General features: G+C 53.3%; 4 protein-coding genes across 4 annotated transcripts; 2 read left to right on the top strand and 2 right to left on the bottom strand.

The window, feature by feature from the left end:
• Window positions 1-5413: 5413 nt before the first annotated feature.
• Window positions 5414-8198, bottom strand: J4E83_000347 (uncharacterized protein; the record flags this gene model as incomplete). The annotated part of the gene is made up of 1 exon (XM_049327310.1): window positions 5414-8198. A coding segment is annotated over one exon (2785 nt), but the record flags the coding sequence as incomplete, so codon positions are not given.
• A 1243-nt stretch (window positions 8199-9441) lies between these two features.
• J4E83_000346 (uncharacterized protein) lies at window positions 9442-13065 on the bottom strand (the record flags this gene model as incomplete). The annotated part of the gene is made up of 1 exon (XM_049327309.1): window positions 9442-13065. The coding sequence occupies one exon, from the start codon at window positions 13063-13065 to the stop codon at window positions 9442-9444; it is 3624 nt and encodes a 1207-aa protein (XP_049193454.1).
• A 901-nt stretch (window positions 13066-13966) lies between these two features.
• On the top strand, window positions 13967-15051 carry J4E83_000345 (uncharacterized protein; the record flags this gene model as incomplete). Its single annotated transcript, XM_049327308.1, has 2 exons — window positions 13967-14969; window positions 15020-15051. 2 exons carry the CDS (start codon window positions 13967-13969, stop codon window positions 15049-15051), a joined length of 1035 nt encoding a protein of 344 aa, XP_049193453.1.
• A 2430-nt stretch (window positions 15052-17481) lies between these two features.
• On the top strand, window positions 17482-18176 carry J4E83_000344 (uncharacterized protein; the record flags this gene model as incomplete). The annotated part of the gene is made up of 2 exons (XM_049327307.1): window positions 17482-17535; window positions 17589-18176. 2 exons carry the CDS (start codon window positions 17482-17484, stop codon window positions 18174-18176), a joined length of 642 nt encoding a protein of 213 aa, XP_049193452.1.
• Between the last annotated feature and the right edge of the window lie 756 nt (window positions 18177-18932).

The following is an 18932-nucleotide window of genomic DNA, read 5'->3' as shown; positions in this document are numbered from 1 at the left end:
TCCGGTCGTAGACTTCATGTTTTCCGATGAATTCTCTCTATACCAGTCGTGCTTCTAATCACCTCCCTAGAGGTCGCCGTCCCTCATCTGCTGTTTTCTCTTCGCAATTTTCGCACATGCCCATGTCACTGGCAGTCCCCTCTCAATGTAGGGCATGCTAGCCAATCCATACGAACCGCTATGTCGGTGCCAACCCAGCTGATGCTCGTCAAACTAGCTCAGTAGTTCATCCATTGCTTTGTGTGGTTCCATGTCTTTCACTGCTCCGGCTGTCACCGTTCCAATTGCCAAACTGGACTATCCGACGACTCACGTGTTGTGGGGGCATCTTTTGCCACATTTCTTCTTTTGCGAGTTTTGGACATGGGTTTGTATGTGGACCTCTTGCGTAAAATGGAGAGTCTCTCGGCAGTCTTGCTCGATGGGCCTGTATCAGACGCAATAGCAGTGTTGTCGGGTTGAATTGAAACATTTTGGCTTGGTGGAGTAGAGTTGGCTAGCACATAACGAACACTGGCAGGGACAGGGTTGGGCGCGAGTTGACGGAGCTTCGGAGACATGCTGGGTTCATCGCTGCCGGAGTAAGCAGCGGTCGTCGGTCTCCTGCGCCTTTTCTAAGTTCTTCGGCACTGGAGAGTAGCAGGGTGAAAATTAGTGCTGTTAATTTAAATGTTAGTGTTCACATTAGCTTCTATTAGAAGGGAAGATTAACGCGCGAGAGATAACAAAGTTGCAGAGACCGACTCCGACTTAATGCAGCTAAGCCGTGCCTTCTGTGAGTGAAGCCGAGAGCTTGTCAGTCTCTTGCATAATATCTGTATGTCTTTAGGATAATTGAGGTTGGTAGGTAAAGTAGTGTCACAAAAGATAGAATAAGAAAGAAGCCATCGTGTCTACGACAGATACATGTATAGAGCAAACATAATAGTTCTAACTAGAACTAGTATCACTCTATATAACTTAGAATAGAAGGAAATTAACACATATTAAGCGAAAGACACATGCGCTAAGAATAGGAATGTTATCTTAACGTTCATGGCTATCTGATACATTGTTTAAAAACTTAGTGTAATGTGTCGTACACTTATTGTTTAGGAGCAGGAAAACTGCTGCCTAGTCACTTTTCTTTGCCCACATACAAGTCAGTAGACACATGGTGTAACGAACGTTGCTTAGATTCGATCTGAGCTTTATGTCAGCTCTAGGCTGCAAGTATTCGTCCTCATCCTTATTTACATGCACTGTGCTTACCATAAATTAAATTCTGAGAAGGAGCTAAGCGCTGCTTCGCTATCTTCCCATGCCCCATATGATTATTCTTCTCCAGCACATCTTCCACTGTAACCTTGCTCTGCATACCCTTCACCACTATGGCCTCATCTTCTTCCTTCTTGATTTTCTCCTCGCCCAAGTCTACGTTCTCACTTTCGACAACGGTGACACTAGCAACAGTACCCTCACACTCATCCATCTCCTTGATCCCATGGAGAACCTTATGCAAAAGACTACCCGGCGCCACTAGTTCCTGGCTGTAAGAGAAGCGTTCTGGATTCGGGACACCGTAGAGAATGAACTGTAGAACGCCTGTGCGCTCAGAATCTACTACAGCAGAAATCGGAAGGGTCCTGTCGCTCATGAGTGAAAAGGTTGTACTAGCTTTTGGTCGAAGCCATGACGGGAGGGAGTATGGCCATGGTTTAAAGGCTACTTCCTCCACACCCTCCTCTTTCTCTCTCTTACTATCCTTCATAGTCTCCTTCATGTCATTTTTTTGAGACGTGGATTCCAATACTGTAGGCATTGGCGTTACCATCCCGCTGCATAGCGGAAAAGAAAGGGGACGCGTTGAGCACGGGTGGAAAGTTGAGTAGGCGACTATGAAGCCGAAACCTTCTTCGGTTTCGGCGTTTGAAGCTTCAGCAGCGTCGAGAGTATTTGGACGGAGACTGTCGAATCGCGACATGGGTTGGGCGCTAGGTGTTATGCGTTGACGCATTGTTCGTACAGAGAAGATCTTGCGGAACATTGTGGCGTTCTAATTGAATGATTTATGCCTGCTATTTCTAGAGGTTCTCGTACGGGTGGTTTATCGGAGTTGAGCAGAATGACTGATGAAAAGAGGAGTGAGTTGTACCGTTAGAAAGATCAAGCGTCGGCGGAAAAGGCTCCATCGGTAGTAGGCGAAGGGGATTTAATTTCCCTTGGTATAGACGACGTCGCACACAATACCCGCATAGCGTTGTCCAGACACGAGTGAAAAGTTGGAGGTAGGTATGCGTTAACAGTGTTTGGGCGCCGCTAGTGTTTGCCTCTCTAAAACCCGGCCGGATCGCGAAGTTCGAAACGTTCGAGATGGTGTGTTGCAGCTTTTACGTCTTTGTCGATTGAGCAAATGTTTGTGTCTGGATTGGTAATATTCTGCTCTTCTCTCATCGTCAGAGGTGGGCCCCTAAGGACCACGGTACAGAGATCTTGGTGTTGGCAACGAGTTTGACTCCCCATCAGGTCCGAACTGTGGAAGAAACTGGATACGTTGTCTTGCCGAGCAGATAGTGAATTAAATCGATGTTGTAAGGGATGTGTAGTGCGGAACTGGCGCTGCACTGCCCTAGGTAAAAAAGTTTATCTACTATTACCCACAATTTACAGAAGTAGAAACAAAGCTGGACGAAGAAAAGAAGATGAAGACCGAGACTGTCCAATGTGTACCAGGAAAAACGATGAGGGTATCCGAATTTCGCTCAAAACGCGTAGATCAACCAAGATGCAATGATGTGTGATATTCACAGAAGGAAATGTGCGACCATATCACTTCGCGTCGAATACATTAACGGGGAGAATTAGCGCGAATGGACCAAATTTGGGATGATCACAAGGAAAAAGGGCGAACTAAAGACTGGGGCTCAGTCACCATCCCACATGGGAGGTACCCACTCCTGTCCAGGATAACTAGTCGCCTTCATAGTGGGCTCGTCATCTTCCACGGCAGGCAGCTCAAATACCTGTCTGCTATTGCTGTGACTCCCACGTCTCTCCCAGGTTAAAGCTCCTCCGGTAGTGCTACCGCCAATGCTTCTCAGGCTGCCAACCTGCCCGCCACCAGACGCGCTGCGCTCAAGCTCTCTTGCTCTTGCTCTTGCAGCCTCGCGTTCCTGCCTATCGCGTTCATGTCTCTCGCGCTTCTCCTTTTCGCGCTGGACGCGTTCCATGTGGGCGAGATTCTCTTGCTGTAGGAGTTGGCGACGTAACGACTCCGCACCCATGTCTGGTGATGTGCGTTGAGGTGAAGCAGCCATTGAGGCGGGTTGTGGATGCTGCAGGATACCAATCGAGGGTTGACGTGGACGAGAATCTGGTTGTCTATCACGCGGTTCACCGTCTAGATCCGTTGTGATATTGAGCGGTCGAAGTCCTTCGGGGCGACTCTTATCTAAACCACTATTAGGCACACCAGGACCGTCATATGATGGTGGGGCTTCATTTTGAGCTTTCACATCATACTGGGATCCATTCCCGTGTGACGAGGCATAGACGTAGTTTGGCGACGATGGGCTATGAGAATGCGGCCGTTGACCCTCAAATGAAAAAGGCTGGGCGTTAGAAGGTCCGGGTCGCATAGGACTTTGGGCTATTTTTGGTGGTGGAGGTGGGGCAAATTCGCTTGCAATGAAATTCTGGGGACTATTGATCACCGTAGGGTCGGGAGACATGGGCAGAGGATACGCTGCGGGTGGCGGGGATTGTCCCGGATGTATCGGTGTTGGCTGTACAGGTGTCGCGTCGCGGCGGATAATGGGCTGAAGATTTTGACTTGATTGTGCTGCCTGCGAGGTCGCATAGGGCTGCGTGAAACTTCGCGGCAAAATTTCCCTGAATCCACCGCCGTGTGCTTGAGCATGTGGAGGTACAGTATTTAGCGTAGTCTGCTCGGGCGATAAACGAGGCGATGGTGATCCGGCAGCTCTCTCGTCCTGCTGTTGTTGTTGGGCGGTAAAGCGTTCTTGCATGTATTGTCCCTGTCGTGCTCGAACAATGTCTTGTTCGGTTGCTCCTGCTGGGAAGTCGAGATGCCATGGAAGATCCTGCTGATGGACTTCTGATATGCTGCTCATCCTTGGATTCTGGTACCGTTGGCTACTAGGGGCTGGAGAGTAGCTAGGCATTGCTGGAGAGTTTGATATTGGCGACACGAGGGACATTGTGCTAGCATCCGAGTGCATTCGACCGTTTGGAGGTACTTGTGAGTGTGCAGACACTTGCGGCGACACAGCCTGCATTATTGACTCCGAAAGCGGACGATTGTGTTGATCCACTGAAAGTTGCACGGGCGCATCCGTCTGACTGAGTGACAACGACTGCTGTTGCCGATCAAGCGGCGATACAAATGCCCCAGATACATGACTATACGCCGCAGGTATTGGAGGTGCGTCATAACTCGGCTCTTGCGTAGGGGACACTGCAGGTGGAGATATCGGCTCATCATCTTGAGAAGCAAAAAGAGGTCCTGAGCCGTGCGCATTGTGGTACGGAAGCTGAGGTTGATAGTCGTTCGGTCGCCACTCTACCAAAGATTGGTGTTGTTGCTGCTGACGCGGTCGTTGCACCCACGCATCGTCGTTCGGCCATGGCCTATTGTGCTCTGGTGCAGATCGCTCCTGTCGTAGTAGTTCCTCCCGTTGTGCTCGCCAGGTATGATGGGCAAGGTGGTCCTGGGATGTCTCGGGGTGTGCTTGTTGTTCTAGTTGTCGCTCATATTGATGGTCCCTCTGAACACTCTGCTCGTACTCAGACTGCTGTTTTTCGGGGGGTTGCTGCTGTCGCTCAGCCTGTGGGACCGTATAAACTCCTTGGTGAGCTGTTTGCGGTTGATTACGTTGATCTACCTGTCCCCGCGCGGCTAAAGAAGCTGCGTAGGCTCCACTCCCAGCTGGAGCTGGCTCAGCACGATGATTATAGTATCCTCCAGGAGGTGGATCCGAATCTTGATCTCGCGTGTGTGCAAGAGTGTTCTGGAATGGTGCACTATAGGGCTGTGCTTCAATCCCAGGCTTGGAAGCTTGGGATTGATTCAATTGTAAGCTGCTTTGCCGAGCTTGGTGTTCCATCGCTAGCTGCTTTGTTTTAAGGAATGCAGACGCTTCCTCTGAATGTAAACTAGAGATTGGCTCTCGTGATGACAGAACTTGCTGCGTTTGTTGCTGATACGGCTGAGGTAGCTTTTGAGGATGCATGTTGGGTGCTGGTTGCGATGGCCCAAGCTTTTGACCCAGGGGTGGCCTACTTTGTATGGTATGAGGCGGAAGTTGTCCGGGAGGATAGTATGCTAACCCAGACTGCTGTGGCTTATTCTGCTGATGCTGAGGTACTCTATGAGAGGCGCTGGGAGTAGCTGGAGTAGCGGTCGCCTGTATACTCTTCTGTGCCTTCTTTCCTTCTTTTGACATCTTGTATTTCATAGCCGATCCATCACCATTCACACCACCTCGAATGAACAGAGCGCCCAACGCAGAAAATCTCTTCTTCTTGCCAGATTCTGGTCTTTTCGAGTATGATACTTGATGGGCCTGGACTTGAACATTGGATATTGACGGTGGCTGCTGGGATGAAAAGTCGTTGGGAAGGTCGGATGCAATGCGCGTTCTCGAATCGACACGCGGTTCTACCGAGTGTACCTGTAACGAAGCCTGCCCAAACTCCGGTGGCTGCCCCATGTTTGGGCGACTATGCGGCAAGAAAGGATGTTGCTGGTCGATAAGCTTTTCTGCCGATGCCTCCCTAGGGCGCATAAATCTGTCCATTACAGAGTGAAGCGGAGTACCAGAACTAGGATCCGGCGGAAGTGGCTTGGACTGGGAGATTATGGCTGTATTGCCAGAGTTGGTCGTATGCTGGAGGTTCGCCTGTGTCTTACCACCAAAGCTCTTGAACATTGATGTAAGCCGAGGTTTCGAAGATGACTTCTCCTGGTTTCTTGATGTTTGCTCGGCAGGTTGAGACGAAGAATTGGCGGGTGGTCTAAACGCGGCAACTTGGTATTGCCCTTGCCTCTGCAACAATTGCTGTTGCAGTTCAAATTGATTTCTGGGTCCATGAGATTCCATCTGCCCTTGTGCGCGATTCGGGTTGCTCTGCGGCCCCGAAATTGCTGGCCTCTCTTGTTCTGCTAGCGGAACCCGACCCGAAGCTTGAGTGGCCTGTGGTAACTGACAGTTAAGATCAGGACTTCCGGAAACTGCTTGCTGGGAAGCTTGATGGCCCGCAGGACGCCAAGAACTGACGGTAATCTGAGTGGTTTTGTTACTGGGGTCGATTGACTTTACCGCCTGGAAGATATTCTTGGATGGAGATGGGCCAGATGCAAGCATTGGCTGGTGCCTCAATGCGCTCCGACCCGAGGGCGGTGCGACGTTTGCTAGCGGGTTCGGTGAGTACACTGTGTCCATGTGTAGTGATTGCTGGGACTGATTACGATGCTGCATAGCGACAGGGGAAGATTGCGTTGCATTTGCAGATGCGGTCTGGTTGATCTGATCTTGAGGTTTGCCGTCTTGGTCTTCAGGTCCTGAGACGAAGCTCATTGGCCTTTCAAAACTGTATCTTGGGCGATCACCATCGCGAGATGATGGCGCTGTCGCAATACCGGAAGTTGAAGGCTGTGATGGCTGTTGTTGGGTAGTTGCCCCTCGCACCTGGAGATGTCCAAGTCGCAAAGGCTGGCCATGCTCGTCTTGCACATCCTTGACGACTCCGTTATGATCTGCGTAAAGATCAAAACCATCGTCGCCACCATACGACATCAAAATCTCCTCTGGAATCTGTGGTGGGACTGCCGAAGGCTTCACGGTGGACTCTGGCTGCATGCGACGAATTGTTGACGGGGTTGATCTTCCAGTAGATGTTTGAGAGTAAGGGTTGCTTCCCTCGTCAGAAACCATGGCAGATATCTGCGAGAGCATGGATCTTGACCGTTCTGGAGCCGCCGTAGCGCTATTTGAAACCTGCAGTTGCTGTGCTTGGTGCTTGAAGTCCGGAAAGCTGGCCTGGCCATGGGAGTGGCTGTTTGACATGGCGGGACGTGAATGCTCGCTGTACGGTTGTCCAGCCTTGGGTGTCTCCGGACCGTTCTGGGTGGTAATGCGCGGAACCTGCCCGGCGGGCGTGACGAGGTTGCTTTCGTCCCCCATCTCATCGGAAGCGCGCTCAGCCACGCGTGGATCAATGATGCTGTGTCCGCGGCCCCATGATGGACTAAGTGATCCAGAGGCGGTATGCTTTTCAGCGGCGTCGACAACTAAGGAGGGCGGCGCGGAGCGCGTCGAGGTGTCGCTGTCAGCCGCCGCAGCACTGGCCCCCGCAAGGGTATGGCTAAGCGAAGGCTCCCGGTCCCCATGTCTTCGTATTTCCTGCTGGGCTGGGGCTGCAATCGCGCCAACGGCCATTACTCGACTGCCTGCGTCCGCGTCGCGTTCTTCTCCAGATGTTGTCGCGCGGATTTCTGCGCTTCCATCTGCATTCCCAAGATCCCGAGTGCTTGTCGGAAGCTGCAAGTCGCTCTTAGCAAACCACACAGGACTGAAAGCGCGTTCCGCATCCGCCTTTTCATCTCTCGACATGCCCTCGTCGTCTTTGACATCAAAAGGCGCCTCGGATGCAGGTACACTAGCTTCGAGCGACGATACTCGCCAGACTTTGCCAGTACGAAAGGCATCATCAAGAAGACCGAGAGTAGGCGATTCAACATTAGATGCACGTTCTCCCTGGCGGATCGTTTGTTCTGCGCTGGCGAGCTCGTTGACTGTGTGGTGCTGCGGAACCGAAGCGCTGCCGTAAACAAACGTCTCGTGTCCGATGTCCAGGAACGAGTGTTCTGCAGACTCCTGGGCCCTTTCTTTCGAACCTAGGGTATTGAGAGGATCCATAGACGGCCATTCTATAGCAGCGACATTGTCTGGTGGCTGTCGCGCCAGCACAAAGGGTGTGTCTTCATACCTGATGACCCGGGCTCCACGCATTTGGTCATCGCGCTCGACATCCCCCACATCCCCGTTCTTATCTGATGTAATACTGGCAGATTTGCCCACAGGAGCTAGTACAGGGCTGACACTGTCAGATTCCTGTTTCGCATTCAGTGCTGTCACTGGTGCCAAGCTTCTTCCACGAACAAGCTCCCTGTCGCTGTCTTCATCGCTCACATCCATGTGTCTGTTAGTGTACATAGGAGGCGGTTGCTGGCCATGTCGCAAGGATGTTGGTAATGGGTCGTGATTCAACTGTGGCGGTTGATCGTCATCATCGATGTGATGATCTCTGACCCTCTTTGGCGATTCGTCACTGAACCCGAATTGAAACCCATCGCGTCGGAGATCATCAGATTCTGCTGTAGGTAGGTCTGGTTGGAAAGATCCCTCTGGGGTACGAAGCATTGTCTTATAGTCATTCGCTCTTTCTTGCGCACCAGAGATGTTATTATCGTCAGCAAAAGCTGGGTGATAATCGAGGGTTTTTGGATCTCTCGTAATCGCTGCTGGCATCGAATGTCTATTCAGAACAATAGGAGGGGTTGAATGCCGAATAACAGATTGCAACATCCGATGGCTGGCACTGTCCTGACTAGACCTACGTCGATAATGCTTGATGGCAACCTCGTTTGGAATGGGGGGAACGGGAGGAACATAGTCTTCAGCGTCCTTGTCCTGGTTTGAAAAGGCACTCTTTGCTGGCGACGGCAATATGCCCAAATGCGCCTGCGAAGAGCTTCTTCGCATCGCTGTAGTATTGAAGTACTCGTTGAGAGTAGCCGGTGGAGTGCCGACCCAAGAGTCTGGAGCATGGAAAGAATGCGGCCGACGTTCCCCCATCAGGTAGTGATGGAGCTCGCGGGGAGGCGAGGTCTTAGATGTCGAGTCAAGGACGGATGGAGTAGTTTTCGGCAGCGCCACACTACTCGGTCTGATTCTGGAGCGACTGGCACGCCGAAATTGGGACGAGAATGAAAATCGACGCTTCTTCTTCTCTTCGTTCGAGACTTCCCCCTTCTTTTCCTTTTCCGTCATGGAGCGTAGCAGTTGCACTCCTGACGATGCTCTCGATCTTCGTGTAACGAGCTCGGGCTCTTGAGAAGCTTCGCGCGAAGAAGGAGCAGAGTCGGCCCGGTTATACGAGGAGGTCTGAATCACGCATCACATCAGCAAACAACACCGTCGTAAGGAAGCTGAGCCGCCTCAGTCAGACTTGGCATTACGTTGAGATGATTATGAAGCTACAGGCGAGGACTACGATCGTAAATGGCGAAAGAATGAAAACGCCCAAAGCAAGGTCAGAAACGCCACATTCAATATCCATACGATTACATCCAATCACCCGCTGTAGTCCATGGACCAAGGAAAATGGTAGTCGTGACATACGATGAGAATGCCAAGCAAAGAAAATGGGTAGAAGAGATCATTTATCTACCTTTTCGCGGCCGAAACGGCTCTTGCCTTTCGCAAACAATCCCTTGGCACTGGTCATGCCTTTCCCTCCTAACACATTAGCAGTATGAAGCAAGTCCTTGCCTTTCAATTGCATCTGCTGATTTGCAATTCGTCCGCCAAATCCTGAACCAGAGGATGCAGGATTAGTGGGAGAGCCTGAGCTCGCGGGAACTGGTACGCTAGCATTGTTATTTTGGTCAGCGCTCACGTCGTAGCTACTCGAACCACCAAGCTTGCCAAACAGTGCAAGAGAGCCAGTGTGCCTGTGACGTGCCGAGCTTGTAGGCACACGCTGTACTGGGTACGTCTGCGTAGCCAGCTCGGGGTTTGCTTCGAGCGCAGAGCGTAGCCAGTCATTAAGGCCATGATCAACTTTCGCCCAGTACTCGCGTGTCTTGTTGTAGGTGTCAATTCGCTCAGCAGCAGTGTTAAGCGTTGCTATTTCCCGAGCGCCCAGAGGTTTGTCCGTAATTGGCGACTTCGGCGAAGGCTCCTCCTGTACGGCAATGGGTGTTTTCGGCTCGTCGTCAGATGGTACAATTGCGGGATGTTCCGCAGGCTGCTCTATCTGTTGCTTCTCGTTCAAGCTGGATCCTCCGAGTCCTGAAGTCTGCTCATGCTCCGCACTGAAACGTGGTGGGAGATCCACGGCTTCGGGATTGAGCTCTGTGTTGACAACATGAAGTCCCGGGGAGCGTGTTTCTTCTCGAGCAGGGCTAGTTACGGAGCGCGCAGTATCGACGGTTGGAGAAGCAGATCGTTGCGGCATATCACTGCTACTACTAGGGTCAGGTTTAGTAACCGTGAAAGTGTGCTCTGGGCCAAAGTACGAGTCCGGAAGGCCTTCTGACCACTCTTGTCGTTCTTGATCTGCAGCTCGTTCCACAGTGGGAAGGCGACTCTCCGTTGCCTGTGAGGCTTTTGTAGGCTCAACAGCGGCTACACCGTGCGCTTGCTGGTCTGGTGTTTGCGGTTGCGGGTTGCTTGCCTCCCAGCTAAATCGATTGAGTATCACAGGCTTGGTCGGTTCTTCCGATTGTGGGAGAAAAGACATGGCTGCATCGGATGGCTGACCTTGAGCATAGCGCTCAGTCTCCTGCGAAGATCGACGAGAAGCCCGATCTTCATCTGCCCAGTAGGTATCATACTCACTGGGCAGAATAGAGCTAGCACGATTTGTGCCTGGGCTGGCGGGGTGGAGCGAGGCTTGATTAGACTCGCTGGCCGGCGACGCTGGAGCCTTGAAAGGGCTGAGACTGGCGACAATCTCCTTGCGAAGACGGTCACTTTCCTGGTCTTCAGCAGAAGGGTCAGTACTTAACTGAGGATCAAGACTCGGTCGTTTAGGCTGACTCTTGAAGGGCTGTGAGGGCCTCTCCTTCAAAGGCGGGGGTGGCGGAAATTCTGATTCCGGGGTGTCTTTCGCGGGGGGAGTTGGCGGCACGCTTGAGCCGGAAGTGCCAGTACGATCTAGCTGAAGAGGCCTTGGTAAATAGATATTTCCGTGGTCAGTACGACGTGCTTGCTGCTGTTGAGTCTCGGATGTTTGGTCATCGGCACCCAACGTTGTGCGGATAGAATTGACCATTGCAGCTCCAGCATCTCTAAGAGCGGCGAGCGGATCCGGAGTGTCCGTCTCTGCCGACAATGCCCCGGCAAGTGGCTTCTTATCCGTTGTAGTCGTCAGATCGGATTTGTTGAGCGCACTCGGACCATTGTTCGCGAAACTTAATCGACGGTCTTGCTCGCCCAGATCCGAAGGTGTCATAGCGGTAGTAGCATAAGACTCCCACTGGCCTGGAAGATGGGGACGAAATTCTTTGACAGGACTGCTGGGTTTCGAAGGGCTAGCTTTCGTTGGAGACGCCGCACGTGAATTATCGTTGCTCCGTTCCCACGATTGAACACTGTTCCTCGAGCGATTGGACTGTGTAGAGCCACGTCTCGACGATGCCACCTCTCCAAATTTGCCAGCCAACGCCTGCACACGACCCTTGCTTGGAGACTCTGAGCGATCGCGCGGCAAGCCATCATCGAGAGGGCTTTGCGCGTTATGCGACTCGAGGAAGTTGTTCTGTGATTGAAGCTCTGAAGCGCCCAGTCCGGGTGCGCCATTGTCTGGACCATCCCTGACAGCAGTAGCAATATCAGCCTCGCGAGTAGCATATGCAGGGGATGGACCATTAAGGCCGCCTTCCATTGCGCCCGGAGTTTCGTTGCTTTCCATGGTAACAAGGGCGGAGGAGGGTTCGGGTACGTCTCTGCTCGGTGCTAAGATAGGGGATCGTGCAGGACTGTCACCGCGTGTGGGCGTAGCGAGGCCGCTGCGCGGTAGAGAAGAGTTGGAGAAGTTGCGATTGTGACCTGGGGACGGTTTTCGTGGAACGTGGTGTATGGGCTCGACGATCTTCGCAGAGGTTGGCTGGGTAACGGGCGTCGTGACTTCACTTGGTTCTTCTGCGATGGCGGGTGTGGTGCTTTCTGCTTGATCACGGTTTCTCAGTGCTGAGGCTGCTGAACTGGGCACGCGGCTCATGATTGGGCTGATTCCGGAAGTGCTTCCAGTATTGCTCCTCAGAAGGTCTGAAGTTGAATCGTTGTCGTTTGATATGGGCGTTGGCGGAACGGAACGCGATTCGTCAGCGCGAGTAAATGCCTGATCAACAACGGAGCGCAGACCCTTGTCATCCTGTGGTGACGCAAGGGATTGATTTTGCTGGGGTTGTTGTTTGTCGTGCGGGGCTGCTGCATCATAATCAGGCAGATACTCGCTCTTGCGCTCAGCGACGGTTTCCATAGGCTGCAGCGATCGCCCGCCTTCTTGAGGAGAGACCACGTTGTCCTGTATCGGAGAAGAAAGAGAGTCCAGGCTTGGTCGCGATGATTCCATTGACGCCCGCTCCCGCTCCTCTTGGTGCCGCTTGTATATGTCGGCTGGTCTGATGAAGGGTAGCGGCTTGTCAGATGCCTGACTGCCATTGCGTGATCGTGGCGAAGTAGACATTGGCATGTCTCCCTGGCCTATGCTACTCTTGCGCGGGGGAAACTGTGTGTTGAGCGGCGGGGTGAAATCGGCAGGGACCTGCGATATGCGAGTCTGGAGAGGCGGGGGCATGGCAGAGTAGCCCTGCTCATGCTCGTGGCCGTGTCCATGTTGGGGTTGCGGTATTGTTGAGGAGAAGGCGCGCTGTTCCTCGCCGTGCTCGAAGGAATTTCTTCGGGGTCGTGGGAGGGGCGCCTGCTGGGAGGGGTCGGTGAAGCTGCGCGATGGTTGCTCCGTCCGCTGGGCATAGTAACGCTGCGCCAGAGGCTGTGGCTGCTCGGGCTCCTGGTTGACGCCGTATTCGTCGTACTCGTCGTAGCCGCCCCAATCGTCGCCGTCGTAGGCGTTCTTCTTCGCCTGGACCCATTTCTTCGTTTTGGCGCGGTTGACATTGGTCTTGAACGACACAGGCTGGCCGGCGGAGAAGGGCGACGCGGTCCGATCGCTAACACGAGTCAGTTCAGGACAGCAGGCGACATGCGCGTGCAGAGGCGGTACGTACAGCGGCGACCTGGCTTCCTCTTGCTGGAAGCGGAAGGGGCCAGACATGATGGCGTAGGAGGGTCCGGAGATGGCTAGGATGCACCGCTCTCGCTCTACTAGGGCCGAGCCCAACGCCAGCTATGTCCTGCAGCGCATGCAACCGGGAGACACGAGGGACAGCCTGCCGAGATGGAGTCTGCGACAACGGTGGGGGCCGGGGGAGCGAGGCAGTGGTGGTGCAGGTGGCCGGAGTGGTGATAGACAGCGTGGCTGGAGCCGGGCGGGAGGGTTGATGAGGGCTCGACCAAGCTTCCGGGGGATACGTCACCTGCCTGCGCGTGCGAAAGGCCCGACGTGATCACGACAACGGCGCACTCGACGGGCGCAGCTGGGCAGGCGAGAATGGGCGCAGAGGACGCGGTGGAGGAGTAAGGAGAGCTAGCGATCAACTCCCCTTGACGCAGCTGCTCCGCGCGGTCTGACGGGTCTACGGTCAGTATAGCGTGCCGTGGAGGTGTGGCGCAGGGCGTCCAAGTTTGGCCGACGCGGAACTAACTACGTTTCCCCATTCCCCATTTCACCCCGACCCTCAACACATTCCGCTTTTCTCTGCCCGACTCGCCAGGAACACGCCGCTTCCAATTCACCGCCGCGCACGACTGCATCCCGCGTCTCTCGTCACTCCTCCAGGCCAAACCCCGCCGCCGCCGCCGCCAGCTCTCGCACGCCCCGTCTACGAACCGCGTGTCGCGCGCCATCACCTCACAATTGCATCTCGCCCGTGGCTGCCTTGGATCCTCGAGCAAACGGGGCCTGAGCAAATCCGCGACTGCACACAAATCTGCCACCCGCCTCGGCGCAACTTCCACGTCGCCTGTGCATCCGCAGCGCCTGCTGTCCTGCCCACAGGTGGTGCGCCTCCCCTTTCCCGCCCTCGCCCTCCCTCCCACCACAACGAATCGTCAACATGGCTGTGTCGATACAGGACCGCACCGACGAGTTCCGCTCGATTCTTGCACAGGCTCGTCGGCGGCAAGCGCAATCCAAGACGGGCGCGCAACGGCAGTCGCTCCTCACAGCACAAGAGAAGACACAGGCAGATGCCAACCCCCGGCGTCAGCGCTCTGAATTTGCGCGCAATGCGGCCGACGTCGCACGGGGTGTTGCGAGCACCATGCAGAAGCTCGAGCGCCTTTCACAGCTGGCCAAGCGCAAGACGCTGTTTGACGATCGGCCAGTTGAGTTTGACGAGCTCACCTTTGTCATCAAGCAGGACATGACTGCACTGTCAGGCCAGGTGCGGGCACTGCAGCAGATGAACTCGAAGCAACACCCCAAGGCGAAACCCGGTGTGGACCAAGAAGGAGAGCACAACGGCCAAGTCGTCAAGCTGTTGTCCGACAAACTAACCAACGTGGGGACCAACTTCAAGGACGTTTTGGAGGTGCGAACAAAGAACATGCAGGCATCGCGATCCCGCACGGAGCAATTCCTGTCAACAGCTGCGCAGCAATCCCACAGCAACCTCGAGCCCGGCCGGACAGATTCTCCACTTTACCAAACACCCCAGCGAGGTCGATCACCAGGAGGCTTCGCCCGGAATACCAATGCAGCGCAGCAAGACCTGCTCTCGCTCGAACCTTCTGGGTCGTCAGCTCTGACGCGAGGCGCACCGCAATCGGACGCACAACTACTGCTCATGGAAGAGGCCCAGCCCCAGAACGCATACATTCAAGAGAGGGGGCGAGCAATTGAGTCGATAGAGTCTACTATTCAAGAACTAGGAGGCATCTTCAGCCAGCTCGCCCAGATGGTGTCCGAACAAGGAGAACAGATCCAGCGCATTGACGCCAACACCGAAGACGTTGTAGACAACGTCGAGGGTGCCCAGCGTGAGCTGATGAAGTACTGGAGCCGCGTGCAAGGCAACAGGTGGCTTGTCGCAAAGATGTTTGGTGTGCTGATGATTTGTACGTATACCCGCACACTCGTACATTGACAACATACTAACAAGTCTTAGTTTTCTTGCTCTGGGTCCTTATCTCTGGGTAGATTTGCGCTTCATGGCTACGGCATTTTCAGGCGTTTCTACCAGCTCGGTCTGGCATCGAACTGGACGAGCAGCCATTGCATACGAGGCTGCGCACTTCTCACATGTATCTATATATATTTCTTTTGTCGCATGTTTCACTTTTGGGCCTGGCTTATGATCACCATTACGTCATATGAGCGAGCCGTTATAAGCTACTATTAATGAATTCAACCCGTCTTTTCACTTGCGACATCAGGACGATTTGCTGGGTGTGGAAGGCTTCCCGGTAGCTCGGTCCATGTCTGTTGTGTACTGTACCATATTTGCTTGCGTGCCTTGGCTGAATATGTACAACATGCGATTTGGTAGTCGCTTAGGACAGTAGAGTAGTGCCCATCACGAAGCTTGCAATACAAATGCGTGTACTCTGGGTCAAATTCGTACACTCAGGTGGAGCATGCGCCAACGACCACCACCTGCGTCATCAAGGCGGCCGTGTGATCGACGACTACAGGCTGAAACCAAATTGGACAGTTGTGCGTATCCGACCGCTTCTTATTCTCGATAGCCCCTGCGCAGTATCACCAACGTCGCAACCGAATTATCATCTTCACATGCTCCAGGATGACCCCGACACGGACGGCTACCATCTAGGTGGAACATCAGAACATCGGAAATCATGGCAACTAAGCGGCAATGCCGAAGCTATCCTCCAACCACCTAGTGGGCTCCCGGCACAGTATTCCGGCTACACCACTACGAGTCGTAGATGGAGAACTGACAGGCGCCGAACTATGCACGTCATCGCCATGACAGCCGAAGTGATATCAACGGTACTTAGTTCGTCACTAAGCGGGCCTGATTGGCGGCGCGAAACATGTAAAGTGCGACATGACGAAAAGGACGGCGCAACGTCGGTCGGATAGCCGCGTTCGACGGGCGCGCGCAAACTCATTAGCGGGCCATGGACAGATGTCATATCGGTGTTTGGCGGGTGGGATGGCTTGCAGGCGACATGCTGAATGCAGCATCAGCAGATGATCCACCTGCTGCAGAGTGGGCGTGTGGGCGCCCGTCTTCCATGCTCTAGCGCCCACTCCTTCCATCCGTATGTGAACCACACTTCCAAGGTTCTCACACCGTCGTGCGTCCTCGACACCTGACCCGCCCTCTGTTTGCTGCACCCCTCTGTTAGTCGCCCAAGCTTGTGTGCCGCCCTCCCAACGGTGCCGCCTGTCCTGCGCAAGAAGAGACTACCCTTGCGCCGCTCGCATGTCTTGGTAGCGACCTCTTGACATCAGTCAACAGCCAAGTGCATGCGCGCTCCGGCGCAATGCCTGACCGTATATGGGACGAAACCGTTGCGCTCGGCACGGCTCCCATATTCGACGATGCTATATATCTGGCCGAAGCCTTGGGTCTGCCTATGAATCAGAATGAGGACCATCTCGACGCCGACGTGGCGCTGCTTGCTCGCGAATCTGGTGTCCCCGATTCTTATCGTTTCGTACCCCCGCCAGAAACCATCTCTCGCGCAATCTCGACTATGACGCTGGATAGCGATCAGAGAAGTTCCAGATCAATTCACTCTCAAGAAACGCAGTCAACAAGCTTCACATCCGCGCCTTCCCGAACTTCCAGAGACCTCATTTTCTCCACTGACGGCTCAACCACAAGAAGGGCACCTCCAGCACGCTCACAGATTACGTCACCTGTTGAGAAGTCTCGAGACTTTGTTGACCGTCCCGAATCTGATTTCCAGTCAAGACAATCATCGACACTGTCCATCACACCTTCCGCCATCTCCAGCTCAGCCTCGTCACAGCAAGCGCAACCAAGGAAGAAACGGGGCTCCGTCATTTTCTCCATGTTCAGAAGGGATTCAGGGTACGTTATGGACAGTGACTTATGACAGCTTCCTACTAAGTCTTTTTAGTAGTACTTGCACCACGTCCGCGCCGCACCACGGATATCACAGCAGGCCTCGAGGCGCAAAGCTGGTATGCGGTCACATATCGTCTGACGCCGACGTTCGCGCACATATACAAGAGTCATTAAAGAGAGGCGCACACGTAGCGCCCGATTGCTGTGGAAGCGCATTACCGCAATCCATTCTGGAGCGCGTCCCAGCAAAAGACGACCCGAGGCTCGCTATGGAGACTGCTACCGAGCTGCCTGAGCCTCTTTCCCGTGACTCTGACTATTGCGAAATTGTTACCTCAACTGCTGACAGTTCCCATCCCATAATTGACTCTCTAGTTTCAGACATTTCCTCCGCTTTGCCACAATCTCCAATGAGGCGCACCCGACACGAGGCGATCAGCATCGGCTTGGCGTTAGCTAAAGAGGCTTTCGCAAGTTACAGGACACAACAGAAGGAAGAGCTTGCACGTGTCTCGCTGTTCGAGTGCAGCCAAAGAAAAGCCTTGTCAGCGTACCAATATTGTTCAATGCAACAATTGGGAGAACAGCTTGAGATTGATAAGAACGAACGGATCGGACAGGTAGGTATAATTCGTGTTGATGTGATATACGTCAGCTGACTCAAGCGATGTAGCACAATGAGGACCTGGAGCGATTAGAAGAACGACAACTTCTCGCTGAACACGACCTGTTGAAAGCACAAGCTCAAGAGACACAGAACGTAGCGACAGCCCTAAAGTATATTGAGGCGTATTGCCTACGTACGAGAAGCAACCAAGAGCGTGTGCATGCTGTGTCGGAGGAAGACTTGAAGAAGCTGGACCACCAAAGATTGATCCAACAGGATCTTCCCAGACGACACGCGAGTGCAATCAACGTCTTACGAGCAAGGCAAGAGATGGACACCGCACGAAGACTAGAAGCACAAGAAGCAGAGCTACAGCAATTAGGCATTGAGCACGAGAAAAGGAAGTTTGCAAAAGAAGCGGAATATCACAAGGAGCTGGCAAGGCTTGAAACCGTTATCGAATTAAGAAGAAAGAGGCTTCTACAAAGGTGGGATCTCAGGTTTGAAATATGGCGACGTGACTGGGAAGCGCAGCACGACACGACTCTGACGGTAGAACTCGAACACGAAGACTGGCCACCTCGCAAAGCAGATCACACGATTTCCATACCTGAAGCAAGTTTGCTAGCTCAGTACATCAAGGCTGCGGCATGATGCGACGGCCTTGGCTGCTCTTGATTTCTGAAACATCGCACCTCCCGTCTGTGCGATATCTGTTCGTCCCATTGACATCGATTTGGGCAGCACCACCATTTTCGTCAGCATCTTACAGCGTAGCGAGGCGTTTACTTGAACACAAATGCTCAGACGCACAGTCATTCTCCATCCTTTGCGGCATCGGCGGGTTTCCATCTTCGCGACTTTATACCCTTTTTGTACCTTTGCAAAGACGCATTTTCTTCACACGGTTTTTAGATGTTGTTAAAACGGGAAATGCTCCGCTTATATGTAACAGACCAATCTTTTTTGATTGGATAACTAGTTATACGTTATATTGTAATGAGATAGTTTACAATGAAGTCTGCAGCCACTGAACCCACCGTCTCTGGAAAGCCAAAATAGAAATGTAACGATACTCCCATAGATCTGGTCTGACCCAGGCGCCCACACTAGAATAAGGTCTCTGCTAATACAATCTCATCGACTAGTGAACCATAGCTTTGGGCGTGAAGAAAAGGTGTGGCAGACTAGGACTAGCAGCCCGATCGCCTGGATCCTACGGAGCTTTTCCCCGCCCCTACGGCGATCGAGTAGCGACCGAACGCCGTTCGCTAGAATCGACGGCTTGGCATGATTGACAGGCCGAATGGGGAAGTTTGCGATCTGGGGTTCATGGCAGGAGTATCGGACGCTCCCGTATTTGACATGATTTAATTACTATTTGGGTATCTTGCTAACTCGTGAAACTCG

This window comes from Alternaria metachromatica (assembly GCF_023757995.1).
Source record: "Alternaria metachromatica strain BMP 0045 chromosome Unknown scaffold_1, whole genome shotgun sequence".
NCBI lineage: Eukaryota > Fungi > Ascomycota > Dothideomycetes > Pleosporales > Pleosporaceae > Alternaria > Alternaria metachromatica.
The sequence above is the reverse complement of the archived record's forward strand: the minus strand, read 5'-3'. Positions and strand labels throughout refer to the sequence as shown.